At 47.2% G+C, this 24,289-nt stretch overlaps 2 protein-coding genes across 4 annotated transcripts in view; one reads left to right on the top strand and one right to left on the bottom strand.

Annotated features, from left to right (window-relative positions):
• LOC125939383 (histone H2B type 1-A) overlaps nt 1-24,289 on the top strand; it is a 373,771-nt gene that overhangs the window by 147,065 nt on the left and 202,417 nt on the right. The gene's annotated exons all lie outside the window — the stretch shown is intronic.
• SLC17A2 (solute carrier family 17 member 2) lies at nt 661-23,927 on the bottom strand. Its single transcript, XM_049611335.1, has 12 exons — nt 23,912-23,927; nt 22,229-22,378; nt 9,665-9,876; nt 7,620-7,853; nt 7,448-7,535; nt 6,513-6,599; nt 4,997-5,115; nt 4,715-4,876; nt 4,121-4,253; nt 3,884-4,031; nt 2,508-2,598; nt 661-921 (listed from the first exon to the last, which is right to left on the bottom strand). Exons 1-12 carry the CDS (start codon nt 23,925-23,927, stop codon nt 787-789), a joined length of 1,575 nt encoding a protein of 524 aa, XP_049467292.1. The 3' UTR covers nt 661-786.

The following is a 24,289-nucleotide window of genomic DNA, read 5'->3' as shown; positions in this document are numbered from 1 at the left end:
TCTCGTTAACATGCTCCAGGCTAGCTCCTTGTACCTTCTGGAAGTGCCAGTCTTGCCTCCACGTGAGCTTTTCAATTCTGTCTTGATTTCTAGTTAACCTCATTCATTTAATCCGTGCCTGGTCATTTCTTGGTCGTGAATCCCCTGGAATCTAGCTAGGATAAGTAGATCTCTGTTTTGCCTGATGCAAATAATCCTAATCTAAATAATTTGAAAACGGTCTATTCAATTTTAGCATGTGAATTTTAATAGAATTTAACCACATAAATAAACACCCATGTTTTGTACAATGCATACAAACCATAAAAAAGTTAATTCTGTGGATTACAGCCTGAAATTTCTGTCCCATGCTGAGCTCTATAACACATGACCATCGCTGCTAGCCGGTCTTCTCTGTGTCCATCATCACCCCCACGAAGGTACTTATCAGTGACTATTTTCACACAGATTTTTATTCATCCAGTATTTCCCAAAGAGGAAACTTCAAAGGCAACAGGGATTGACGTTTCAAGTGTGTCCAGCAGTTGTCAACCCTGGCTGCATGTTAGAAACCCTGCAGCGTGTCTAACAACCAGGGGCACCTGGGCTCCCCCACAGACCAGTTCATTCAGTGTCTCTGCGGGTGGACCACTCATCCGTGTGTTTTAGAAACTCCCCAGGGAGACCCAACAGGAAGCCAGAGGAGAAACGCTGAGGCTATGGCCAAGGATATGAAGGAAGAAGGACAATACGGAAAATGTGTCGCAAAGTTAATGGTCAGCATCGTAAGTGTGCAACTCAGTATCCTCAGAGGCGGGTCATGGTCTTCTCTTTGGCCCAGTCCTGGATTTCTGCTTGTCCAAATGTGATGTAAAAAAACATGCCAAACATGTTGACGGCCGCAGATAGGAAAAAGACATTCCTCCATCCAGACACAGAATCCTGGAGGCAGAGAATGCAGAATGATCAGCCTCGGGTTTCCTTCTCCACCCGTTCTCGAAATCTTCCATTTCGAGTATTGCAACATTGATCTCAAAGTATCTAGGGAATGCTATGCAATAGCCAAGAAGGTTTTGTGAAATTTTGGGGGGACAGAATGGCACCACAACGAACATTGGGTACTGGATTAAGAGGGATTTTTCTTTAAATCAAAATAAGCTAACCTACACTAATGTCTTTCTAGAAATGTGGATCTCAACCTTCATGAAAACATCACATTCCTCATTGAAAGTTATGCTTCAAGTGACTTTTTTTTTTTAAGAAAACATTTATTTTTGAGAAAGAGAGAGAGAGAACAAGGTGGAGAGGGACAGAGAGGGAGGAGGCCAGAGGATCCGAAACAGCACACAGCCCAATGTGGGGCTCAAACCCATGAACCATGAGACCGTGACCCGAGCCGAAGTCCGACGCTCAACCAACTAGCCAACCAGGCGCCCTTAAAGTGACATGTTTAAGACCTCACCCTTGCGTTCTCTCTGTTTAGTTTTGGTCTTAGCTGTTGACATCAGTGTCACCAGCCCCACTTGGGTGGACATCTCAACACGACGTGAGTTGTATTTGGCTGGGATGATCCTTCTCATAGTTTGTAGTTCATTTCTGGCATTATAGTCACGGCGGACTCCTAGCTATTTGGTCAAACATTAACCTGGAAACTAGATCACATGGAGACGTATTAAAAATGAAACGAGGGAGAGACGCCTGGGTGGCTCGGTCGATTCAGCGTCCGACTCTTGATTTCAGCTCAGGCCGTGATCCCAGGGTTGTGGGATCGAGCCCTGCGTCGCGCTCCACACCAAATGTGGAGGCTGCTTAAGATTCCCTCTGTCTCCCTCTGCCCCCTCCCCCACCGTATTCTTTCTCTTTCTCTAAAAAAAAAAAGAGAGAGAGAGAGAGAGAGAAAAGAAATGAAAAAAGAAAGAAAGAAAACTTTTTTGTAAGCTGACTCTTGTCATCCTGCCACCGCAGGCTGGCTCCGCTTTTCTCTGGGGGCCTCTAGCCCTCGCTTGCCACTGAGCCAGCCTCACGGCCCATGACCACAGCCATGACCTCTTCACCATGACTTCGCTTCTCTTTTTCTACAGTGGCCTTGGGACACTTGGTGTTTCCGTTTTGTAATTTTTTTCTAATTAGAATTAGTCTGAACAGACTTCATAATCTTTGTCGCCTGCCCCTCTGTCTTCACCCCTTACCATCCCTTGACGCGTGCCATTCCCTCGGGTCAGAACCAACAACTGCCTCATGCCTTTGCTCCGGGAGGCCACCTGGGCTCTGTTCTCTCCACCTCTGCCCATTCTCATCAAGGTAACATCCAGTCATTTGTAGAGGTTCAGCTTATACTGTTCTTTCCCTGGGAAACCCAACCTAACAAGACTGTCTTTCCGAGTTCCCTGTGAGTAGAGTGGTTGTGTTGACACCCGTGCTTGTTGTCTCAGTCGGACCGTACAGTCGTGGGGGGCGGGGGCCCCGCCGTGATGCCCCAGCGCCTCAAGCGGTACCTGCTCCTTGCAGACTTCAATAAACTGGCCAACCTGGCTGATGAGGAATCCGGTGGCTGTGGAAGAGATGATCCCTGCGATGAGCCCGAAGCCCCTGGAGATTCCCATGAGGAAACTTGCGTACCTGTGGGGTGAACATTTCACAGATGGCTTCCTTTTTATTTTCTGTTGAATTTCATCTAGTTAATTAATGTATTTATTTTGGAAGGAGAGCCAGAGAGAGAGGAGGGGAGACGGAAAGAGAGAGAGGGAGAATCCCAAGCAGGCTCCACACTGTCAGGGCAGAACCTGACACGGGGCTCGAACCCATGACCCTGGGATCATGACATGAGCTGAGATCAAGAGTTGGACGCTCAGCCGACTGAGCCACTGGCGGGCCCCAACAGATGATTCTATATAGAAAGCTGTCTAAGGCTTTTCAGCAACTCAGCTTTAAGGCAGTTTGGTTATTACAGCAAAGTCATTTTGCTTAATGCTGTGTTTTGTTCACCTAGAGACATTCAGGGCAATGTCTGTTTGCCAACCCTGAAATCATCTCTCTGCCAGGTCAACAACCAGGGATGACCTCAGTCTCCCCGGAGACCAGGATTCACCCCGATCCACATCCCAAGGCTGCTCCGCACGGCAGGCAGTTCGTGCAGTGCCCAGGACAACAGACTCTGGACAAAATGCCTGAATCCAAATCCTGGCTCTGCCTTTGTGTGACCCTAGGCATGTCACTTAACCTTCTTGTGCCTTCCGTCTTCTCCAGTTTAAAGTGAGGGCAGGTGCACCTGGGTGGCTCAGTCAGTTAAGCGTGTGACTCTTGATTTCAGCTCAGGTCATGATCTCATAGTTCACGAGTTTGAGCCCTGTGTCGGGCTCCGCGCTGACGGCACGTAGCCTGCTTGGGATTCTCTCTCTCCCTCTCTCTCTGCCCCTCCCATGATCGTGCCCTTGGTCTCTCTCTCAAAATGACTAAATAAACTTAAAAAAAAAATCATGATTTAGGGTGAGGACAACAATAGGGCCTACCCCATGCAGTTGTGAGATCAGATGTGTCGATATATGTCTATCGAGTAGGGCGTGGCTCATGGCAAACGCATACAGTTGAGGGAGCTAATATTATCAACTCTGAAAGCTTTTCCAGAACACATGTGTGTGGGCCCTTTCCCAGGGCACGCGGTTTAGTCTCGGGTGGGGAGGCTTGGGAAGATTTTCATCTGAATGATTACTGGCCAAGATCGGCAACTGTTGCTCTAAAATGCCTTAGGTCGTGGCCACGTAGTGACATTTCCAGTTAGCTGTCATCATTTATCGTTCTATCGTCTTGCGCGTCTCATAACGGGAAGGAGTTGCAAGAGGAGGACTGAGGCCTAGCACCTCTGGAAGACCGTGCACGAGGGGAACAAACAGGTGTAAGTTTCTACCTGGGGGCGACATCTAAGGTGTTGATGATGAACCCTGAGTCGCACAGATTGCTGGTCCCAGGAATGAGTATCAGCAAAATAATGGTTGTCACGTAACTGGAAGCCACGAAGGGCAGGGCCACGGCACACAGAGACGGAAGGAGGAGCCCTGGACAATGAAGTCACAGCATCAGGAACCCTCGCAGACCACATGTGGGAAAAAGGATCAGTTAACCAAGCCCTTGCCCCGGTCCTTACCTAGAGATGAAAAGAGTTTTCGGACAGTGATTAGTCTGAGAAGATTCCTGGACAGAAGGAAGTCTGCCAGCTGGCCTCCTAGAATCGTGCAGCTTGAAGCAGCGATGAAGGGGAGGGATGACAGAACCCCGCTCTGAGGGAAGGAAACGTGTTCCGTGAGTGTGGACGGGCGTAGCGCACCAGGGAGGTTCAGGCAGGCGGGCGCCGTGAGCCCACCCCCCAGACGTTCGAGTCGTTTTCAGGGAATTAGTGTCCTTTTTCACTGGGGAAGAACGCTGTCTCAGGGAAGAGGACCACTCACGCTGCATTACACTGGTGTCCGGAGAAAAGTAACATTAATCTCTAAGGGAAACGGAGGAATCAGCCCGTGTGGCCGTGTCGCACAGATCTGCCAGTCGCATAAACCAAGGCACATCATCTTACGTCTACGTGTCCCCGTGTCCGTACAATGGCAGTCATCACAATGCCTCTCTCAAGGTCATCGTGGAGGTTGTATGAGGGGTTACGTGCAAGGGCAGGATGCCGCGGGCAGCACGGAGCCGTTTCTCCTCATTGCCGTTACCATTTCCCCAGAAGGACCGGAAGTATACTCACGTCTCTGATGTTAACGTGGAGCACGGAGCTGATGTAGGTCGGGAGGTATGTTATGATTATGGTGCATAACCAGAAATGGCTGAAAAACCCCGTGAAAATGGCCCAAAGCGGTAGGCATCTGGCCATAGCCTTTATGGGGACAGATCGTCTAGGAGAACTGGACTGAAAGGAAATATCTCGTCAACGTGGGGTTGGAACAGCCCCGAGGGGACCTCTCCTGTGAGCCCCACCGCCGCCCTAGGTACCTCTGCACGGGCCACAGGTAGGAGGGGTGCACTGTACCTGGTGAGCCAGTGAGGCCACGATGTGCTCCTTTTCCCGGACGCTTATGCATGGGTGATGCGTGGGGTCATCATAAATCACTGTGAACCACAGGAGACAGCAGACGCAGCCAATGCTACCTGGGAAGCCGGGACCCAGTTATTTTCAGGTAGATTTGTATGCTGGGGGAAGGGGGTGTCTTCCTAAATGGCACGCCCCTCCCTCAAAACACGCTTATCAGTTCATGCTTATTCCACCAAAGGACCTAAACTTTCCTTATTTCAATTCTTCTAAAAAAAATTCTTCTAAAAAAAAAAAAAAAGGCTCTCCAGTCTCCACCTGTCAAACACAGAGCGCCATCTGTCAATGTCAGAGCCGTCTGGAGAGAACACGGGCGGGATCGGACCACTGCGCAGCTGGTTAATTACTCTTAGGGCCCCAGTAGTTATAGTGTTTCTTATTACACACATTATTGTCTCACTTTGGAAGATGTGAATAGTCAGGATTGAAGAAGACAGGAATCGTACATACATGAAACCACCTGCCAGAAAATCGGTGGGGCGAGGCCAAGTTTCTGGCATATTTGCAAAAGACGGTGTTATTTGTATTCAAACAATGCATCCGTTAGGGATTTCCGGAAGAAATATTCCTTGACGGTACGTGATTAGCACGTGCGGACCGAAATGACCCGGGATTAGCATCATTAGTGAGGAAGCCTTGCAAGCCAGAACCGTGTTGGATGGCATCCTTTGGTCAGAACAAGAGAACAGGCCTGTGTCTCGTGGCTGAGATGGGTCATTGGAAGAAGGTCCGATGTTAAAAGTCTCTGGGGACTAATGTTCTTTAAATTCCCTCTAATGACGGGATCCGTCCATTCTTTTATTTATCGAGCAAGAAGCCAGGTGCTATGATAGTACCAAAGTGATAAAAAAAAAAAATTATAGAATAGATTCCTTGCCTCACAATTTCACAGTCTCGTGGGGAGGGAGGGGGGGCAAACAGATAAGTGTGTGCCAGCATAGCTTAGAGAGGGAATTATCAGTGAGCACTACAGAGGGCAGGAAGACGGCATCCGACAGGATAAGGCTTGGAGGTCTCCCTAGGGGGGTGCGAGTAAATCGAGCTTTGCAAGATCTGCCTGGCAGAGAATAAATAGGTCAAAGCATCTTTGCAGTAATAACAACTGTAATAAAACACGAAGACGCGTTTCAAGTGCGTGTCACCAACTCTCGGTGACACTGACGTGTCAACCACGGGGCAGCTAGAGCCGGCATTTCGGACGTGGTGGTGGCGAGTCTGCAGGAGATGCCAGGGGTGGGAGCGGAAGGCCGTGCTCCCCATTCCTCCGAGGCCAGCCCCGCGTGGAGCGTCATCTCCTAGACTGGGGTAAAGGAGCCACCGGTCCTCAACGGCCTTCGTCACCTTCTGTTCCATCGAGGGCCCGTTCTCTCTTGTGGGCACGGGGGACAGAGAACGTGGGCATCACGCTGAGCGGCCGGGACACGGGGCGCTCGGGACAGAAGGGAAAGGGACTCACTAAAGATGTAGAAGATAAACGGCCAGCCCAAGGCCTGGGAGATTAGTCCCCCCACGCAGAGGATGATGAAGGACCCAAACGCTGCCCCTGAGGAGAAGAGGGAGAAGAAACACTTACGACAAGACTGAGTGTTCTCCCTGGACGTTGTCCCGGCAGCGAGGAGGCCGACCCAGAAGGACTGCGTGAGGACAGCCTCTCTTCCCGCTCACGGATCCCCCCCGGGACAGCCACGCAGAGTAACTGGGATGGATCGACAATACTGATGGCCTCCTGACACTGCAGCGTGGCTCCCTGAACACCAGTGAGCGCCTCTGCCCCCCGTTAGGGTGCATGTCGTCGGCAGCAAAGTCCTGGAGTCCCGTCATCGGCTGCTCTGGCCACCCGCTGGCGGTTCGCATGTGGGCAATTCACGCGATCTCGCGCACGGGTTAATTCCCTCTTTGGTAACATGGGAGCTTACGACATACTTAATGGTCAGACAGTTGTGAAGATTAGCCCAGAACAGCAAAGAGCTCAGAATCACTTGGGCTCTTCAGACTCTCCTTTCCAGGCTGATGTCTGTCTCTCCTTACTGCTGTGAAATCTGCTCGTCTTAATTCCCGCCTGTGTGTCTTTGCTGAAATGGTGTTTCAGCGCCATTAGGTAAGTATTATATAAATTCACTTGACTGTCTTACATTTATGCAGACCCAAGTTCCAAACGTTTTCCCACAGTGCGTTTCTGACTACCCCAGCTCACAGCCGCTTCTAAACCCCAGTGGCTTTACAGCACCGAGGTAGCTCTCTCTTACAGAGGCTCTGTAACCGTCTCACATTGTTCAATCTCTCGGTGGCACTTTCTCCTGCCCCCCCCCCCCCAGACATCCCAGGTAGAGAAGGAAAGACGCGTTTGGGTGAGGCCGATTCCAAAGCTCTAATGCACGTGTATATCCTTACCTGACCCCGCAATGGTGGTGAGTTTGCTTCGTTCGAGTGGGGGAGCCCACTTTGCCCAGATGGTAAACTGACCTGTCCAGGCCATGCCCTGAAATGAACATCATTAAGACCTTCGGTCTTAGTACAGTTCGGGTACCTGTGTCCCGCTCCGAACGAGAAAGTATCTGGATACCTGGGCCATGCCCTGGATCATCCGAATCACAATAACCAAAATCACTCCGAAGTCAGCAGCCAGCGGTGTAAAGAGGGTGAGGAGGGAGGAGATCAGCAAACCAGCACCAAGCATCTGTTTTGCTCCAAATATCCCTGCCAAATATCCACTTGGGATCAGAGTCACTACTATCCCATAGCTGATGGAGCTAAAGATGATACCCTGAGTCTCTGGGCTCCATTCATATACAGAGGCCTGGGGGGCGGAAAAAAAGAAAATGCTTTGCTAAGAAGTTCTTTTATGAGAATCTACTTTATTTTTTTATTAAAATTTTTTTTTAATCTTCATTTATTTTTGAGAGAGAGACAGGGTGTGAGTGGGGAAGGGGCAGAGAGAGAAGGAGACACCGAATCCGAAGCAGGCTCCAGGCTCCGAGCTGTCAGCACAGAGCCCGACGCGGGGCTGGAACCCATGAATGGTGAGATCATGATCTGAGCTGAAGTCCGAAGCTCGACCGACTGAGCCACCCAGGTGCCCTGCAGAAACCGACTTTAAAACCAGTGCTGCTTGGGTTGGTGGGATCCTGGTAGAAAAATCTACTTATCTGTATTTGTTACCTAGCAAATATTCCACCTCTTCCAAACGTGCAACCAATTATACCCCTAATTTGCTCCTTTCAGAGGAAGAGTAAAAACAAAGGAAATGAAGAAGGAAAGAGATAAAGAAATGATTACGTGGTAAGAAGAGCTGCATGAAAAACAGCCATTGAGAGAGATTTCACCTGAGAAAGAGTTTCCTTTAACTGTGTGCTTCCGGGAAAAGTTCGGTGACATGTTGACTTCTATTTCAAAAATATTAGGAAAGCACAACTTCCCTGAATTCTCATCAAAATCTGTCCTTAAAATCAAGTTGAGGAATTATGGTCTGCCCTGGCAGAGATGACTTCCTGAAACACGCACTGCACGTTAATGAGATCACATTCTTCTTATGAGGTAAGCCAATAAATAATTTTTGGCAGCCTACTAGGCTTGTGGCATCATGCTATAAATTGAAGAGACAAAGAGAAATTTGAGAAGAGACAAAAACAATTTGCAAAGGTCCCAGGAAGGAAGCAATACTTGGACCACCCTTTGAAGGATGATTATGATTTGTACAAAGAGAAATAGGAAAATTCATTTTTGTTGAAGAGCGAAAGTAAACTTGTAGCATTTGGAGTGAAACCAAATGCTGAGAAACTAACCAGGACTCTGAGCTGCTCAGAACAAGGACCTTCCCTGGGCCACTGACAGCAGATCTGAGTGTGCTGAGAAGTGGGACCAGATTTTTGGAGGAGCCCAGCACGTCGAGAGAGAGGGAGAGAAAGAGTATGAGCAGGGGACAGGGACAGAAGGAGAGAGAGAATCTTAAGCAGGCTTCACACCCGACGTGGGGCTCAATGCAGGGCTCAGTCTTACCACCGTGAGATCATGACCTGAGCAGAGATCAAAAGTCAGACATTTAACCAACTGAGCCACCCAGGCGCCCCGAAGCTCTCTTGTATTCTTGAGCACAAGAATGTGAATGTGTAGAATGAATGATGGAAAAAAGACTGGAGGCAGAGAGGTCATTATAAATAAGCTGGGTCCAAGGTAATACAATCATGAAATACAAAGGTGACATCAGAAATCTACAGTAAGGGGCGCCTGGGTGGCTCAGTCGGTTAAGCGTCTGACTTCGGCTCAGGTCGTGATCTCACAGTTCGTGGGTTCGAGCCCCGCATCAGGCCTGTGCTGTCAGCTGGAGTCTGGAGCCTGCTTTGGCTTCTGTGACTCCCTCTCTCTCTACCCCTCCCCTACTCGAGCTCTGTCTCTCTCCCTCTCAAGAGTAAATAAACATTAAAAAAACACAACCCTGCAGTAATTGATAAAGGAAAAAATTTAACCATAGGGTATAATCCTGATTCTTCTACAATCCTGTGATAAAGATTTTATTTAACTCATTGACGAAGAAGGAATTGGTAAGCTGTTACAGCTGGCCCAAAGAGAACTCAGAGACCCATAAGCAGGAAGTAATGCTGATATACTCACCCCTGTGTTAAATTCCTTGATGGAAGTGCTGGGGTCGCTGAGGGTTTCTGCCAGAGGTCCTTCTGCGGAGGCGTTGGATAGACCATGCGGCTGAGAGCTGTTGACCATGGCAATGATCGCAATGCTCAGACTCACACGCTGGGTTATCATGGTGAAGTTTGAGAAGTGCATGATGAGAGCCAGTCCATAGCGTAACGAACAGAAACCTGGAGCTAGGAGACAATACGGAAGGACGCACTGAGCATCCTGACCGAGGCCGCCGTCTTTCCGTTTCTCCCACGACTACACCTGGAAAACAACAGGGCCCTCGCTCCGCCCCACTGCCTTCTCTCGCCAAAATAACCATGACTACGGTGCTCCTTGGCCATATTCTTAAATTGACTTCAAGACAATGAATCTGGGCTCTTACAGTCAAGCAAAGCAAGTATGACCTTTTTCCAGAGGTGTGGGAAGCAGATGGTAACTATAGGAAAGTCTAAGGGAGGGCGCTTATGTCATATTGTCCCCAGTAAAGTGAGTGGGGGAGGGGGGGAGATGGCGGGGGGGGGGGGGACAAACCGGTCCCCCAGCTGCAAGTCAGAGGTCCTGTCTGTTTTGCATATTCATTTCATTTACCGTAAAACTGGGAGCTTTATACTTACCGCGGAGCTGCCTTTGAAAGAAGCTGACGGAACACCCAAGGATTCACTTTTAAATATCTGAGATAGTGTGTGTGGAAACGAGCCCCCCCCCCCCCCCCGACTCCTGAATGTGACGCTCACTTGGAAACACCTTTGTCATGTCACTAGACCCTGCCTCCACGTATGCCCAGCTTTCAAGAACTAACACAGCGGGGCTCCTGGGTGGCTCAGTCAGTTAAGTGCCCGAATTGAGCTCAGGTCATGATCTCACAGTTTGTGGGTTCGAGCCCCGTGTCGGGCTCTGTGCTGACAGCTCAGAGCCTGGAGCCTGCTTCGGATTCTGTGTCTCCCTCTCTCTCTGCCCCTCCCCCGCTCACACTCTGTCCCTCTCTCAAAAATAAATAAACATTTAAAAAAAAGAAAGAACTAACTAACTAAGAGCCACTTTTACTGAGTTTGGAGGTGATATGGAAATGGGCTAGTATTCAATATGTTACAAGAGCAACACATTCTTTAAAAGTCCCCACAAAACGCAACAAAGGACCAACGTTGCAAGGGTTCCCAAGCGAATGATGGATTCAATCTCTTCTGTAGATTTGGAGAAATGGAACTAAAGACAACCAAGAAGAGGGCCTGTGAATAACCAGATAAAAATGTAAGGAAAGAAATCATTTGTAATGGCCAAACAGCCTCAGTGATAGGACTGTTTGCCTGCGAAGGACTTCTTTCCATGCCACTGGAGGATTCCAAAGCCGCTTGGCAACCACATCATGGCAGGAATTCATGCACAAGTTGTTTAAAATGACTTTTTCAAGACTTATTCCGTTCCTTACGTCCCAGGATCTGTTGGGCATTTGTCTTGATTTCTAAGAGGTAACTCAGTGGGGCTCCCTAAAAAAAAGCAACGGGTAACAGGACGAGGGGCCAGAGCTGGTCCAATGTTGTTCAGAGAGTCTTTATAATGGGTGACATAAGAAAGAAAGAAAGAAAGAAAGAAAGAAAGAAAGAAAGAAAGAGGGAAGGAAGGAAGGAAGGAAGGAAGGAAGGAAAAAGAGAAAGAAAGAAAGAAAGAAAGAAAGAAAGAAAGAAAGAAAGAAAACAGGAAGAGAAAGAGAGGAAAAAGAGCCGTGGAGATAAGCTTCCAGCCTACCAGCAAGTAGTCTTGATGGGGAGGATTTACCTTTCTTGGGCGAAGGCTTCTTGTCCATTTGGCTCCTCTGGAGGCAGTGGCAGGCTCTGTGGTGGACTTTCCCTCTGCCCCGAATCTCTTTCACCACGACTGGTTTTGATCTACGGAGTGAACAACAATCCGAAACACGGCACACAGATAACCGTCTCATGTTAACGTGGTCCTCTCTCAGCACCAGTAAAAGTTTTGATCCAACATGGCTACATGATTGACATTTTGAGCATGCTTCTTGATTTTTACGCTAATGGAAAACTCAGTTTTTACAAGGAAATCCAGCTGTAAGCACCAGCTATGTGACTTAGAGCCTCGTCATTTAAATTCTCCAACCATTCATTCTTATAAGAGTAAGCCTCTTTCTGGAGTGTGCCACAAGAATTAAATGAGAAAATTGCAAACCACAGAGAACCAAAGGCGAGGCGTGTTGCAGCTTAAGGTGGGTCAGAGGACAGGAAAGTCAAATAAAGCTCAGGAGCTGGGGAGAAAGTTCCAGAATAGCCCTTTCTCTCCTTATGATCATGTTGCCATCCCTTCTGTACAACCAGAACGATGCTGTATTGTGGCTTCTCTGAATAGGAAGGGGGACATTGCATAACACTTAACGTGTATTACCTTTGAGGCTCTAAAATGTTTATCGTTGCCTTTGCTACACACAATTTGGACACTTTCTTGGGCTGAAAAGTTCTTCAAACCGTGTGTAAAATCACACTGAGCGAGGCTTTCTACTACAATTCCAAATATGTCCAGTTATTTTGACAGGAAAAGAGAATTCGTGATCCCCAAATTTGATACTCATATAGCAATCAAACTCTCTCGGTGGATACATACATTGATTTCCTTTGGGAACAATCCTCATCCTAAGATCGCTGTCAATATGGCAGCCATTCCTAAACTTTACAAATACTGGACCATGCTTATATTTCATCGCTCAAAACTTTGCATTCTTTCTGCACACAAATTGAACAAGACTTATCTGCACCCTCGGGGATGTTCATAACCTATGACTTTAGGATAGAGGCTCATAAGGAATGAGAAGATGAAGAATTTTGTCCCCCCATAATTCGCGCCCGTGTTGACAGCTGCACGTCCACAGAAAGAGAGGCAGGTTCACGTAAGCTCCAGCAGTGGCTAATTCTGGGTTATGGAACACGGTGGTCACATTATTCTAAAGGATTTTCCATATCTGCTAAGTGCTTTTGCTGTTTGTTTGTTTTGCTTTTTTACAACTTGTAGACACTCGTGTTATACCGAGAAGCCGCTAGTTTGAAAGATCGATGATCGGGCCTTCGGTAATACAGACAGGACAGTCTTCTGCTCGCCAAGTGTCTCCTGAATTCTAAGAATAAGATCTGCCCATCTAAGTTTTGAAATTTTCTTTTTTGTTTACCTGGACCTAGATGGATGCCCAGTTGCTAAACAAGAGAAGGTCAGCACCAGGAATCATGTTGGCTTTTGTCCTGCAGTGGAGGGCTTACGAGCCTTGCAAACATCTGGCTGAGATCAGGAGCCCGGGTCAGTGCGTTTCACTCAGATCCTAGCTGAAGCAAAATGGAATGGACGCCTCGTTTACCCAGAGTTTGGACCACTTTCTGTCTGATTTCCCCTGTTATGTAAGATCCCAAGACTTGCCTGAAGGCAACTTTTTCACCGTACGTGCAACCAAGAGTTGTCACACCCCAGCTACAGATTCCCCACCAACCGCTCTGATAAGTCCTGCAGGCCCCGAGCCCTAGAGCTGAAAGACGCTCCGAGATCTTCTGCCCAACTGTTCACCGTGCTGCTGAGAAAACTGCTGTGCGGGAAGTCCGAGAAGTGGACACAGGCCACGTAGGTCACAGAGCCAGCACCGGGTCTCCTGACGCCCAGCCTGCTGCTGCCTCTGTCTGCTAGAGCCACTTCCCCTATATGCTCGTATTTTAAGCACAGCCTAGAATGCAGTAGGGTAGCCTCTTTCGGGAGGGTTCCACAGGGGAAGTTACATGGCTTTGCTTTTTTTAGTCATTTCTTCAAGAAGGACATTTGATGGTGAAAATACTTTCCAGTCGAGCTTCGAATAGTTAAAAGAATAAAAATGACTGCCTTTTCTTGCTGTTTTTGTTAGTGGAATCCTTCCACAAACCTTCCTTTCCCTTGTATCTGTTGCCACCCCGCCTTAGCTTACATGACTTCACAGGCTGTTTTGAATTTTGTCTCAATAGCTGACTTCAGTCGTGAACTTCCTGTGTCCTTTGCACGAGACAGAGAAATTGGGCAGACCTCCCAAACCACTGTAGCCTAGGGGCTCTCGGGACGTAGTAATGGAAACGATTTTCCTGAAGTAATCGCAGGAGCCCGTGAAACGACGGGATCTGTGCCTTGTCACAACCGATAGGCGCTCAGAGACAGTGGTTTGAGTCTGGGTCCAATTGTAAGCATGGTTGAGGACCCTCCATTCCACAGTGACACTTCTAAAACCTCGTGAGTCAGAGAGGCAAAACTATAAGTAGATATAGGAAAATGGAGAAGAAATGAAACAAAGGTCTATCTTTTAAAAATAATTTCATGAGGGGCGCCTGGGTGGCTCAGCTGGTTAAGCGACCGACTTCGGCTCAGGTCATGATCTCACAGTCTGTGAGTTCGAGCCCCGCATCGGGCTCTGTGCTGATGGCTCAGAGCCTGGAGCCTGCTTCCGATTCTATGTCTCTCCCTCTCTCTACCCCTCCCCTGCTCACGCTCTGTGTCTCTCTGTCTCTCAATAATAAACGTTAAAAATAATTGAAAAAAAAATAAAAATAATTTCATGATACAATATTGAGTTGTATTTGATATAAAATTAACAACGTAGACAATATGGTTTAGGCCTAAGCAAAAGAATCGTTTTTTCCTATTGGTCTCAGCCTGGAACTCACTGTTTCGTTATAGTGGTCTTTTGATTGCTTAGATTTCCCCTAATCCCCAGCCTGTCTTGCATCATCTCTGTTAGTCCAATCCCCCAGTTTGCTCAGAGTAAATGTTACATGTGGCTGAAAGAGCATGAACCTGTGGTTCAAAGGGTATCCAGGGACTACGTTCTTCCCTGCCATTCACAAGCTGAGCTTTTTCATCTCAGCTTTTTCACTTCAGCTTTTTCACCATTTTCAAAATCTTTCAGCTTTTTCACAATTTCATACACTAGGGGAGCTTTAGTCGAATACGAAATAGAAACAAACAGGAAATATGGGGATAACATTACTTCACAGGACTATTGTGAGTGGAAGAAAAGGTCTGAGGCATGCCTTCTGATTGTAAAATGTACGTTGTAAACTGTTATTGATATTAACTACAGCAATAATAATAAACGGGCATCAGAATGGCACTCGGGACCTCTCAGGTGAATCAGTCCCAATTTATGCATTTCTGGAGAAGTGCTTCTGATTCATCATTAAACTGGTTTTAAACATTTCCTTTGGAAAGTGGGTTCTTCCAGGGGCGCCTGGGTGGTGCAGCCAGTTGAGTGTCCAACTCCTGGTTTTGACTCAGGTCATGATCCCAGGGTTGTGGGATTGAGTCCCGCATTGGGCTCCCTGATGAGCCTGAAGCCTCCTTGGGATTGATTCTCTCTCTCTCCCTGTGCCCCTCTCTCCCCCACTTGCACTCTCTCTCTCTCTCTCTCTCTCTCTCTCAAATAAAGAAAACATTTAAGTGGGTTCTTCTAGAATCCACGAGATGGGAGAATAAGGGATGCATCTTGCTAGAACATCAGAGAACATCAGAGAACAAGAAGTAATTTCTTCCATGTTAGTAAGACTGAGGCCCCTTTGTGTCACCTGCCCCTACCTTTCTGAAAAATCGGTAGGGCTGAAGTAAAACTGGTTATTCCAGTAGGTAATTTATGTCATGCGGTCATTTCACTTATGGATTTAATCGCGAAAAAAAAGAAAGAAAGAAAAAGAAAAACCGTATCAAGCACCAAGAGTGGGTGATCCTAGAAAGCAGAGTAACGCTCAAATCAAGCACAGTTGGGTCAGTGCCTTGGGGGACTCACGGCTCGGCCCGCCAGGAGACGCGCAGGGTTCCCCTTGACCCTTTCCTCCAAGTGACAAACTCAGGCTTGCCTTCCAGGGCAACCGTGCTTTGGACTAGGGACCTTCTCTGGCAGGTTGGGAGAAGGGACCTTCTTCAGTCTTCACCAAGAGCTTCCCATCGGAGCACCTGTGGGTGCTCATCATGGTCTCTCTGAGCATCTTCCCTGAGCTCTGAGGGCAAGGAGCCAGGTGAGCTCCACAAGCATGTACGTTCTCTTGCTTTTATCTTATTCACAACTTCCTATTCGCCTTTCTTTGAGACATCATTTCAAATATACGTGGCAATCTGAAAAGACTCATCAGTCAGTCCCCAAATCCAAGCCTTGTTAGTTCTGATCCAGCATTTTATCCCACAGTGAAACCCACCCAGCTCCTCAAGGTGCCACAGTTAATACAGAATCCCCAGAGAAGGGACCATTGTCCAGTGTCCATGGACATCGGTGGCCTCTCAAGCCGTGCTCTAGAGTATCGATTGAATCGATTGCACGTTTTAGAAAGTCTCTTCTTCATTTTGAAGCCAGAAACCGTTCCCAGACGGGAATCCTTAGGCCGCTTTCATGGTGTTCCTCTGACTTCCCCTCAAAGTGCTCCCTCCCTTTAATGGATCTCTGATTGATTAGTAATTATCCTCAGACCCAAAAAGAAGAAAAGCACTTACCTTCGCCATTAAACCAGTATTTTAAGCCCTAGACTACAAGGCTACTTGAAGAAGTTTCTGTCCCTTCCTCCCTTTCAAATAATTCCACAGAGTTTCACAAGGATAAATAATTAGCCACGTGGCAGTCAGACAGCATCAGGTTTGGCCCCACATTCTCAGAGCAGAGAGCCTGGGTTTGACTCTGCTGCTTAATTTTTAACTTCATTTTCAAGTCCCCACTGATAAAATGAGTGTCTCGAAAGGTGACATCATGTTTTTCTGCTCAGAACTGTGCATGCAACCAAAAAAAGTCAACGAGCATTTTTCCTGAAAGGAAGGGGCCACGGTGTGGAGGAAACAGCAAAGCTCTTAGGATCGGAGAAATGACGTCAACCCCACCTTCACTTCCTGGTGTTTTCTGTGGCCTTGGACAAGTCACCCGCCTTCTGTGAATTGGTTTCTACATCAGTAAAGCAAGGTTCTAATACTGAACTCGTGGGGGGATTGCACAAATTAAATGAAATATTTATGCTGACCGATAGTAGGTCCTCAATAAACGAGACGTTCCCAGGGGTTCTGGTAAGTCAGCTAGACTTTCCTTAAGCTTTTGGTGCCCACATGCTAATAAATGTGGACGTTGGCTACTCCGATAACTACTCATGAAGCGACCCTGTGTTGGGGAACGTCATCAAAAACGTGTGACCACCGGCTGACCCATGAGCTAGACCTGGGCTCTCAGAGCCTCCTCGCCCTCTCCTCTGTCCTAGGAATGTGGGTCCCGCTTGTCCTTCCTGCTTCCAGAGCCTGCTCCAAGGACATGGCCTTGAGATGGTGATGTGGTGTTGAGAACACCCAGTTGGGGCCTCGTTATAAACTTCTAAGATTTGGAGGTGGGTGCGGAGATCCATTCATTTTGCTGCCACCCACGACAGGTGTCGTATGCACATTTCCTTTGCTATTATTAAAACCCGTCACCTACCAACCTGGAGTGGCCTGCCTCTTTCTTCAGTCTCTCCCTGCCCTCTGAGTCCAGGAGCCAGTTTCCGATTACGCTCGGGATGTCCCCAAGAGCGGTGCAAACCAATACCCTGAACCCTTCCTTCCTGCTTCTTCTCTGAACCTTTTGTACTCCAGGCTCTGCTCGACTCCTGATTCTTGGATTGTGTCTCAGTTGTGAGTCGTAGTTTTTGGTCTGTGGTTGCTACCGACACTTCCGGTTTGACTCTTGGCCCTTATAAGTGAAGTGAGGGCCCGCCCTCTCTCGCTTCATTAGCTTCAAACTGCCGTGGTTGAGTTTCCTGTCAGGTCTGACTCCCCAGACTCCCCCAGAGAGCCAACTGGACTCAGCCCCTTAGTTTAACTCCTTGGTTCCTTTGTATTGGTTCCCTGTTGCTGCTGTAACAAATTAACACAAACTTCGTGACTTAAGACAACACGTATTTATTCTCCCAGTTCCGGAGGTCAAAAGTCTAAAATGGGTTACACTGGGCCAAAAACCAAGGGGTCTCCTAGGGCACATTCTCCCTGGAGGCTTTAGGGGAGAATCCATTTCCTTACCTTTTCCAGCTTCTAGAAGTCACCAGCTTTCCTTGGCTCACAGCCCCTTCCTGCATCTTTAAAGGCAGCAGCAAAACATCTTTAGATCTTTCTCTCGAAGCCTGACCCTCCTGCCTCCCTCTTTATAAGGACGATTGCAATCATATTGGGCTCACTTGAAAACTCCAGGACAGTCTTCCCACCTCAAAATCCTTAACTTAATCACGTATGTCATGTGCCCTTTGCCACGCGAAATCACATATTGACAGGCTCTGGGGATTAGGATGTGAAAGTCTTTAAGTGGCATTATTGAGTCTGCTTTTAAGGCATGGAGGGGGAGCCAGGAGAATTGAGATAATAGTTCCTTTCTTCCTTTAATGAAAATCCTGGTTCTTGACTCATTGCAAAGTCATCAGGTACCTGATAAGCCAAAAAAATGGTTAAAAAGAAGACAAATTAGGGCTTTTTTTTTTTGCTTAGTCTGCCCAGAAGAAGAAAATTTCTTTTTTTTTTTTTTAATGTTTATTTATTTTTGAGAGAGAGAGAAAGACAGAGCATGAGCGGGAAAGGGGCAGAGAGAGAGGGAGACACAGAATCCGAAGCAGGCTCTGGGCTCTGAGCTGTCAGCACAGAGCCCGATGCGGGGCTTGAACTCACGAACCGCGAGATCATGACCTGAGCCGAAGTCGGATGCTCAACCGACTGAGTCACCCAGGCGCCTCTAAGGTCTGATAATTTCTAATTTGCTCAAAGGCACAGCATGACTTAGCAGTAACCCTAGCAGAGGAAGTAGCCAAGAGCAGATTCCCCAAAAAGGAGTAAATATACTATGGAAAAATGGCCCACAGTCCAATGCCACAAGTAAGGTTCAAACTGTATTCTTCAAGCTGCATATTTTGTTTAAACAGTGTAATCCTATAGTGGAGTTTTGCAAGCTCTCCGAAGGGATCTGTGTATTTTGAAAACTGCTGTATTCACAGCTCTTGGCATAGTCTTTGGCCTATAGTATGTGTTCATTAAACATTAATTTATTACATGGATGAATTCTTGAGTCATGCTCACCATCAGGAGTCAGGATTTCTGTATACCAATAGAGTATATTCTCTATAGTAATAGAGCAGAAAAGATCAGAGGCCCTTAGAAAGTTAGGTCTCTCTGGCCTGGTATTGACAGCTGTTTCCATTCAGAGCAGTTTCATTCCACACTCTTTCTTTCTTTTTCTTTTTCTTTTCTTTTTTTTCTTCTTGGGGAATTTATTCTGTTCCAGACGTGGTGCTTGCTTCTGAGAACACCAGTTTGTTTAAGACCTGACCCGTGACTGCACAGAGTTCGGAGTCCGCTGAGTGAGACGACTCCCAGACAGACAGCTGGGATGACAAGTCTTGGAAACAAATCATACACGCGTGCACGGGGACACCCAGGAAGAGCGGATCAGGACCCGCCTTATCTGCTTCCAGGAGGAGGCACGGCTGTAGTCAGTCTTCACAGGTGGTGTGGGTGAGTCAGTGACCAAGGGCAAGGACCTTCCAGAAAGAGCAAAGGCACAGAGGCGCGGTGTGGACGATCGCAATTGTTCAACACCACCAGGGATTACGGTGCAAAGCAGGAAGGGGATTTGGAAACTGGCCGCAAACGCGGGAAAGATTTTTTTCTGCTCATCAGTTGCTTTCCCCGGTAGTAGAAATAACCAGCCAGGAATGGAGATAGAAAGTTTTTAAGGTTTTCTAGCCACAAAAACTGCAAAATTTTTAAGAATCACTTGAACGAGAAACGTGTGGCTCAAAGGAAGAAAACAATAACATTTCATTAAGGACATAAAACACAACCTGACTAGGTAGAACTATGGACTACATTGTTGGGTGGGAGCACTTAATATCATAAAAGTGTTGATCCTCTCGGAATTCACAAACACATTCAGTGAAAATGCAACTCAAAAAAAGAAAGCCAGAGGGGCAAACTGGAAATAACCTAAGAGTTCATCAATGGGAGACTGACCGAACAGATTGCAAGACATCTTTATATTTAAAAAATGAGCAACACTTTAAAAGAATGAGTGGTATCTGTACCATTTGACTTGGACGCTTTTTATTTTTTTCTTTAATATTTATTTAAAAAAATTTTTTTTCAATGTTTATTTATTTTTGAGAGACAGAAAAACAGTGTGAGTAGGGAAGGGGCAGAGAGAGGGAGACACAGAATTCAAAGCAGGCTCCAGGCTCTGAGCTGTCAGCACAGAGCCCGATGCGAGGCTTGAACCCGTGAACCATGAGATCATGACCTGGGCCGAAGTCGGACGCCCAACTGACTGAGCCACCTGGCACCCCTATATTTATTTATTTTTGAAGGAGAGAGAGAGAGAGAGAGAGAGAGACAAAATGCGAGCAGGAGAGGGGCAGACAGAGAGGGAGACACAGAATCTGAAGCAGGCTCCAGGCTCTGAGCTGTCAGCACAGAGCCCGACGTGGGGCTCGACCCCACGAGCCATGAGATCATGACCTAAACCGAAGTCGGACACTTAACCGACTGAGCCACCCAGGAGCCCCTGACTTGGATGCTTTTTATAATGTTGTATAATTTAAGCGAGTAAAACAGATGCAGATTACATAGAAAGGGACCCCATATTTTTCTAAATATTTACCCAAGAAAACAGGATATCAATATATCTTTGTGTGAGATTCTGTGAGTCAGACCTGGCTGTTAACTTTGGTTATCTGGTTTGGGTAACTAATGAGACGGTTAAAACAAAACAAACAAACACACAAACAAAAAAACTATAAAACTAAACAAAAAGGTGACGACAGAAAATGAGCGTTTATAACCTATGCCTGTGGAATTATGCATGTGTGTACGTGTGTGAATACACACAAGCATGTATTTGTCTATGTGTGTATACACATGTCCAAGCGTATATGTCTACGTGTACAGGTATACACACACGTATATGTTGAGAGAGAGCTAGAGCTAGAGAGTCAGAAACAGCAAAATATCAAAGATAAGTGGCTCTGTGGGGAGAAATAAGTCTGACCTTCTCACTTAGGTTTTTTTTATATTGTTTAAAGTTTTGTACAAAGAGCGTTTATTTATTCCGGAATCAGAAAAAGAAAAAGCCTGTTTTGATTTTAGAGAAACCTGTAGCACCCAGATCCCACACTCCACGTCAGGGACTGGTAGGAAATTTGGGGCAGAAGTCAGCAAGACTGGGTCACAGCGGCCTTTATGTAACACTCAGGAGCGTGAACTTCACCTTGCAGCCCCTGTGGGAGATAGCTACGCACAGCAGTGTACTGAGGCCACAGGGAAAACACGGAACGTTTTTCTGAAGTGCCAGTTTTATGCAATACTTTGGGGAACATGTTTTTATTTGTTTTAAACAAATTGAGTCACTTGTAAAACTTGCGTGAATTCTGAAAGGAAAAATATGGACTTGGGGCACCTGGGTGGCTCAGTCGGTTCAGCGTCTGACTTCGGCTCAGGTCGTGATCTCTCTGTCTGTTGGTCCGAGCCCCACGTCGGGCTCTGTGCTGACAGCTCGGAGCCTGGAGCCTGCTTCGGATTCTGTGTCTCCCTCTCTCTCTGCCCCTCCCCTACTCATGCTCTGTCTCTCTCTTGCTCTCTCAAGAAGAAATAAATGTTAAAAAAAGAAAGAAAGGAAGGAAGAGAAAGAAAAAGAAAGAAAGAAAGAAAGAAAGACAGAGAAAGAGAGAGAAAGAGAAAGAAAGAAAGAAAGAAAGAAAGAGAAAGAAAAGAAAGAAAGAAAAAGAAAGAAAGAAAGAAAAAGAAAAAAAGAAAGAAAGAAAAAAATGTAGACTTGAAAAAAGAATTCCTTCAGGCTTTCTTGTGTTACACACCCAGATTCACTCTGTGGTTAGATATCGTCTAGTGGAAAAAATTAAAAGTGGGAAGCAAAACATTTTAAGCAAGTGTGGGGTGTGATCAGGTTTATACTTCTAGGAAGTTTAGCCTGGTGGTTATGCCTGATGGATGAGAGTGAGTCCGTCCCTAACTGAAAAGTGCTACTAGGTAAGAAGCTCAAGGTGGGAGTCACAGAATTAAACCGACTTCGCTTTCCAAGAGGGAGACAGAGGGTGGCAGAGAAGGGCTGAACCACAGGAGGAGCTTCCCGAATCATTCCACATGACTTCTCTAACTTTCTAGAACTTGAAATCTGGCTGCAGTGGGACACCTGGGTGGCTCAGTCACTTGCGCATCTGACTCCGGCTCGGGTCATGATCTCGGGGTTCCTGAGTTGGAGCCCCACATCGGGCTCACTGCTGTCAGCGTAGAACCCGCTTCGGATCCTCTCTCCACCTCTCTCCCTGCCCCTCCCCGACTTGTGCTTTCCGGCAAAGATATATAAAACATTAAAAAAAAAAAAATCTGGCTGCAAAATGACACCGCAGTCAAAAGAAGATAAATAGGCTTCCAGATCAAGGTCCCCAAGGATTCGAGCGGGCACTAGCATTCACCTCTCGTTCACAAAGAAGATTTTCCAAGGGGTTCTCCAAGTGAGTAAACACGGATTATCTCTATGAGGCCACTGGCCTTCGGATGGGGCCTTCAGCTTGGAGGTGTTGTCCGCCCTCTGGAAAAGGCAACGATTGAGTTTATCTCCCGACCCCGCGGTGAAGAGGAGGCTATGGACCTCTTGCTCACCTTCTCCCTGGGCCTGCAGCGTAATCACAGCCTTCAAGGCTTCAGGTCCCAAACGGCAAGAAGAGGCAAAGAGAGACCAAGCCTCGCGCACCAACAGCAGCTTTTGCTAGAATTTTAAGAGAAAGAGAGACCCTTAAAAGCTACCATGGAAAGCTCGCGTATTGTCTGTGGAAGGAGCAACTTCTTATGCAAACAGCAGATAGGACAATGGAGAAACACAACAATAAAGTCGAATGCAGCAAAGGACTGGCATAAATCACCTCTGACCTCTGTTTGTCCTGCTCCGACTCGCGGTGTACTTGTGATTTGAGAAACCAGTGTCCTTGATTCCAAAAACTTCTCGCCTAGTACCTTCAAACACTTCTGCTCTGATCAACCGACCTATTACGGGTATACAGAAACTCTCGTCTATCCTTGACCTTGAACTGCATTTTCCCATACTGTACACGTTCCTCTTCGTCTTTCTGGTCTGTTCTGCATTCTGAGCTAACTCCTCAAAATGTTCTTCCACTGCCCTAAGGCGGCACGTCCGAAATTTCACGGGCATATGCGTTACCTTGATGAGGAATTTGTGAAAATTGACGAAATGTTTGCAAGTGTCAAGTCTCTCAGTGGGTCTGGGGTGGGCCTGAGGTTTTGTATTTCTGTGAAGCTTCCGGAATGATGCTGATCCTGATGCTGTCGGCCTGTTGCTCCTTTGTGTGGAGCTGCTCTTATGCGCTCTCCCACTAAATTTGCCTGTAATTCATTCCAGGGACAACAGGTAGTCTAGGCTTTATTTCAGCAATAAGTCTTCTTCTTTCGAGGCCTGTATTTTTTCTAGTATTTTTAAAGTTTTGAAGCAGTGGATTTTTCTTATTTCACTTTGACCTATTTCAGTTTCATAATTTCCTCGTGTTTTTAAGCAGAAGTTAATGTTGCGTTTGTTTCGAGCATCCTAAACATAGTTATCTTCGTCTGGCTTTAAAATTATTTGCATCTAGGGGCGCCTGGGTGGCTCAGTCGGTTGAGCGTCTGACTTCGGCTCACGATCTCACGGTCCGTGAGTTCAAGCCCCGTGTCGGGCTGTGTGCTGACAGCTCAGAGCCTGGAGCCTGCTTCGGATTCTGTGTCTCCCTCTCTCTCTGCCCCTGTCCCGCTCATGCTCTGTCTCGGTCTCTCAGAAAAATGAATAAATGTTAAAAAAAATTCAAAATTATTTGCATCCAGAGGAATGTCACATGCCATTTTTTGAGTCTGATCACCGTCTTGTAGCTTTATGTAACTTCATCAATTTTGACATTTTGGTGTGCAAACCAAATTTCATTGTTTTCACTTGTCTGTCTCTGACTCTCTCTCCTCTTCCTTGTGTGTTTTCCTCAGGTCTTACCTTACACCGTCTGGGACTTTTTCTGTGTGGCCTTCACCTGCGTCTTAAGGGTCGCATTCTAGAACCATGCCACGTCTTACCCTAGCATCCCAGGCCTCCTGCCCTGTGATCGTATTCTGGCCGTCGGAAATCTGGTCTCTGATCCTGTAGGCAGCTTGGCTGACATACTAGCCGTCAACCACAGCCTGCATTCGCCTGCCTACCTCCCCAGGACTCCATCTTGCCGAGCCCTGGACGTATCAGGCCACGGCTCTGTCTACAGCCCGCTTCACACTGTGATAGACTCTGAGATGCCTCCGCGATCCCGGTCTCCTCGTGTCCACGTCTGTGCTCATGTCCTTAAGTACGGATGTGACCTGTGATTTGCTTCTAACCAACGGAGCATGGCAAAGGTGATGGGATGTCACCTCACAATCGTATCGCAGTAAGCCTCTGTCTTATTAACAGGTTTGCATTCTCTGTCTCTCCCTCGCTGGCTCCGAGGAAGCACGGGCTGTATGAGGGAAACCCCCATCTGGGAAGAAACTGCAGGCAGCCTCTGCCAGGGAATGTAAACTTTCCCTTCTGCAGCTGTAAGGAAT

The sequence above is a fragment of the Panthera uncia genome (genome assembly GCF_023721935.1).
Source record: "Panthera uncia isolate 11264 chromosome B2 unlocalized genomic scaffold, Puncia_PCG_1.0 HiC_scaffold_25, whole genome shotgun sequence".
In the NCBI taxonomy this organism is placed as follows: Eukaryota; Metazoa; Chordata; class Mammalia; order Carnivora; family Felidae; genus Panthera; species Panthera uncia.
The sequence above is the reverse complement of the archived record's forward strand: the minus strand, read 5'-3'. Positions and strand labels throughout refer to the sequence as shown.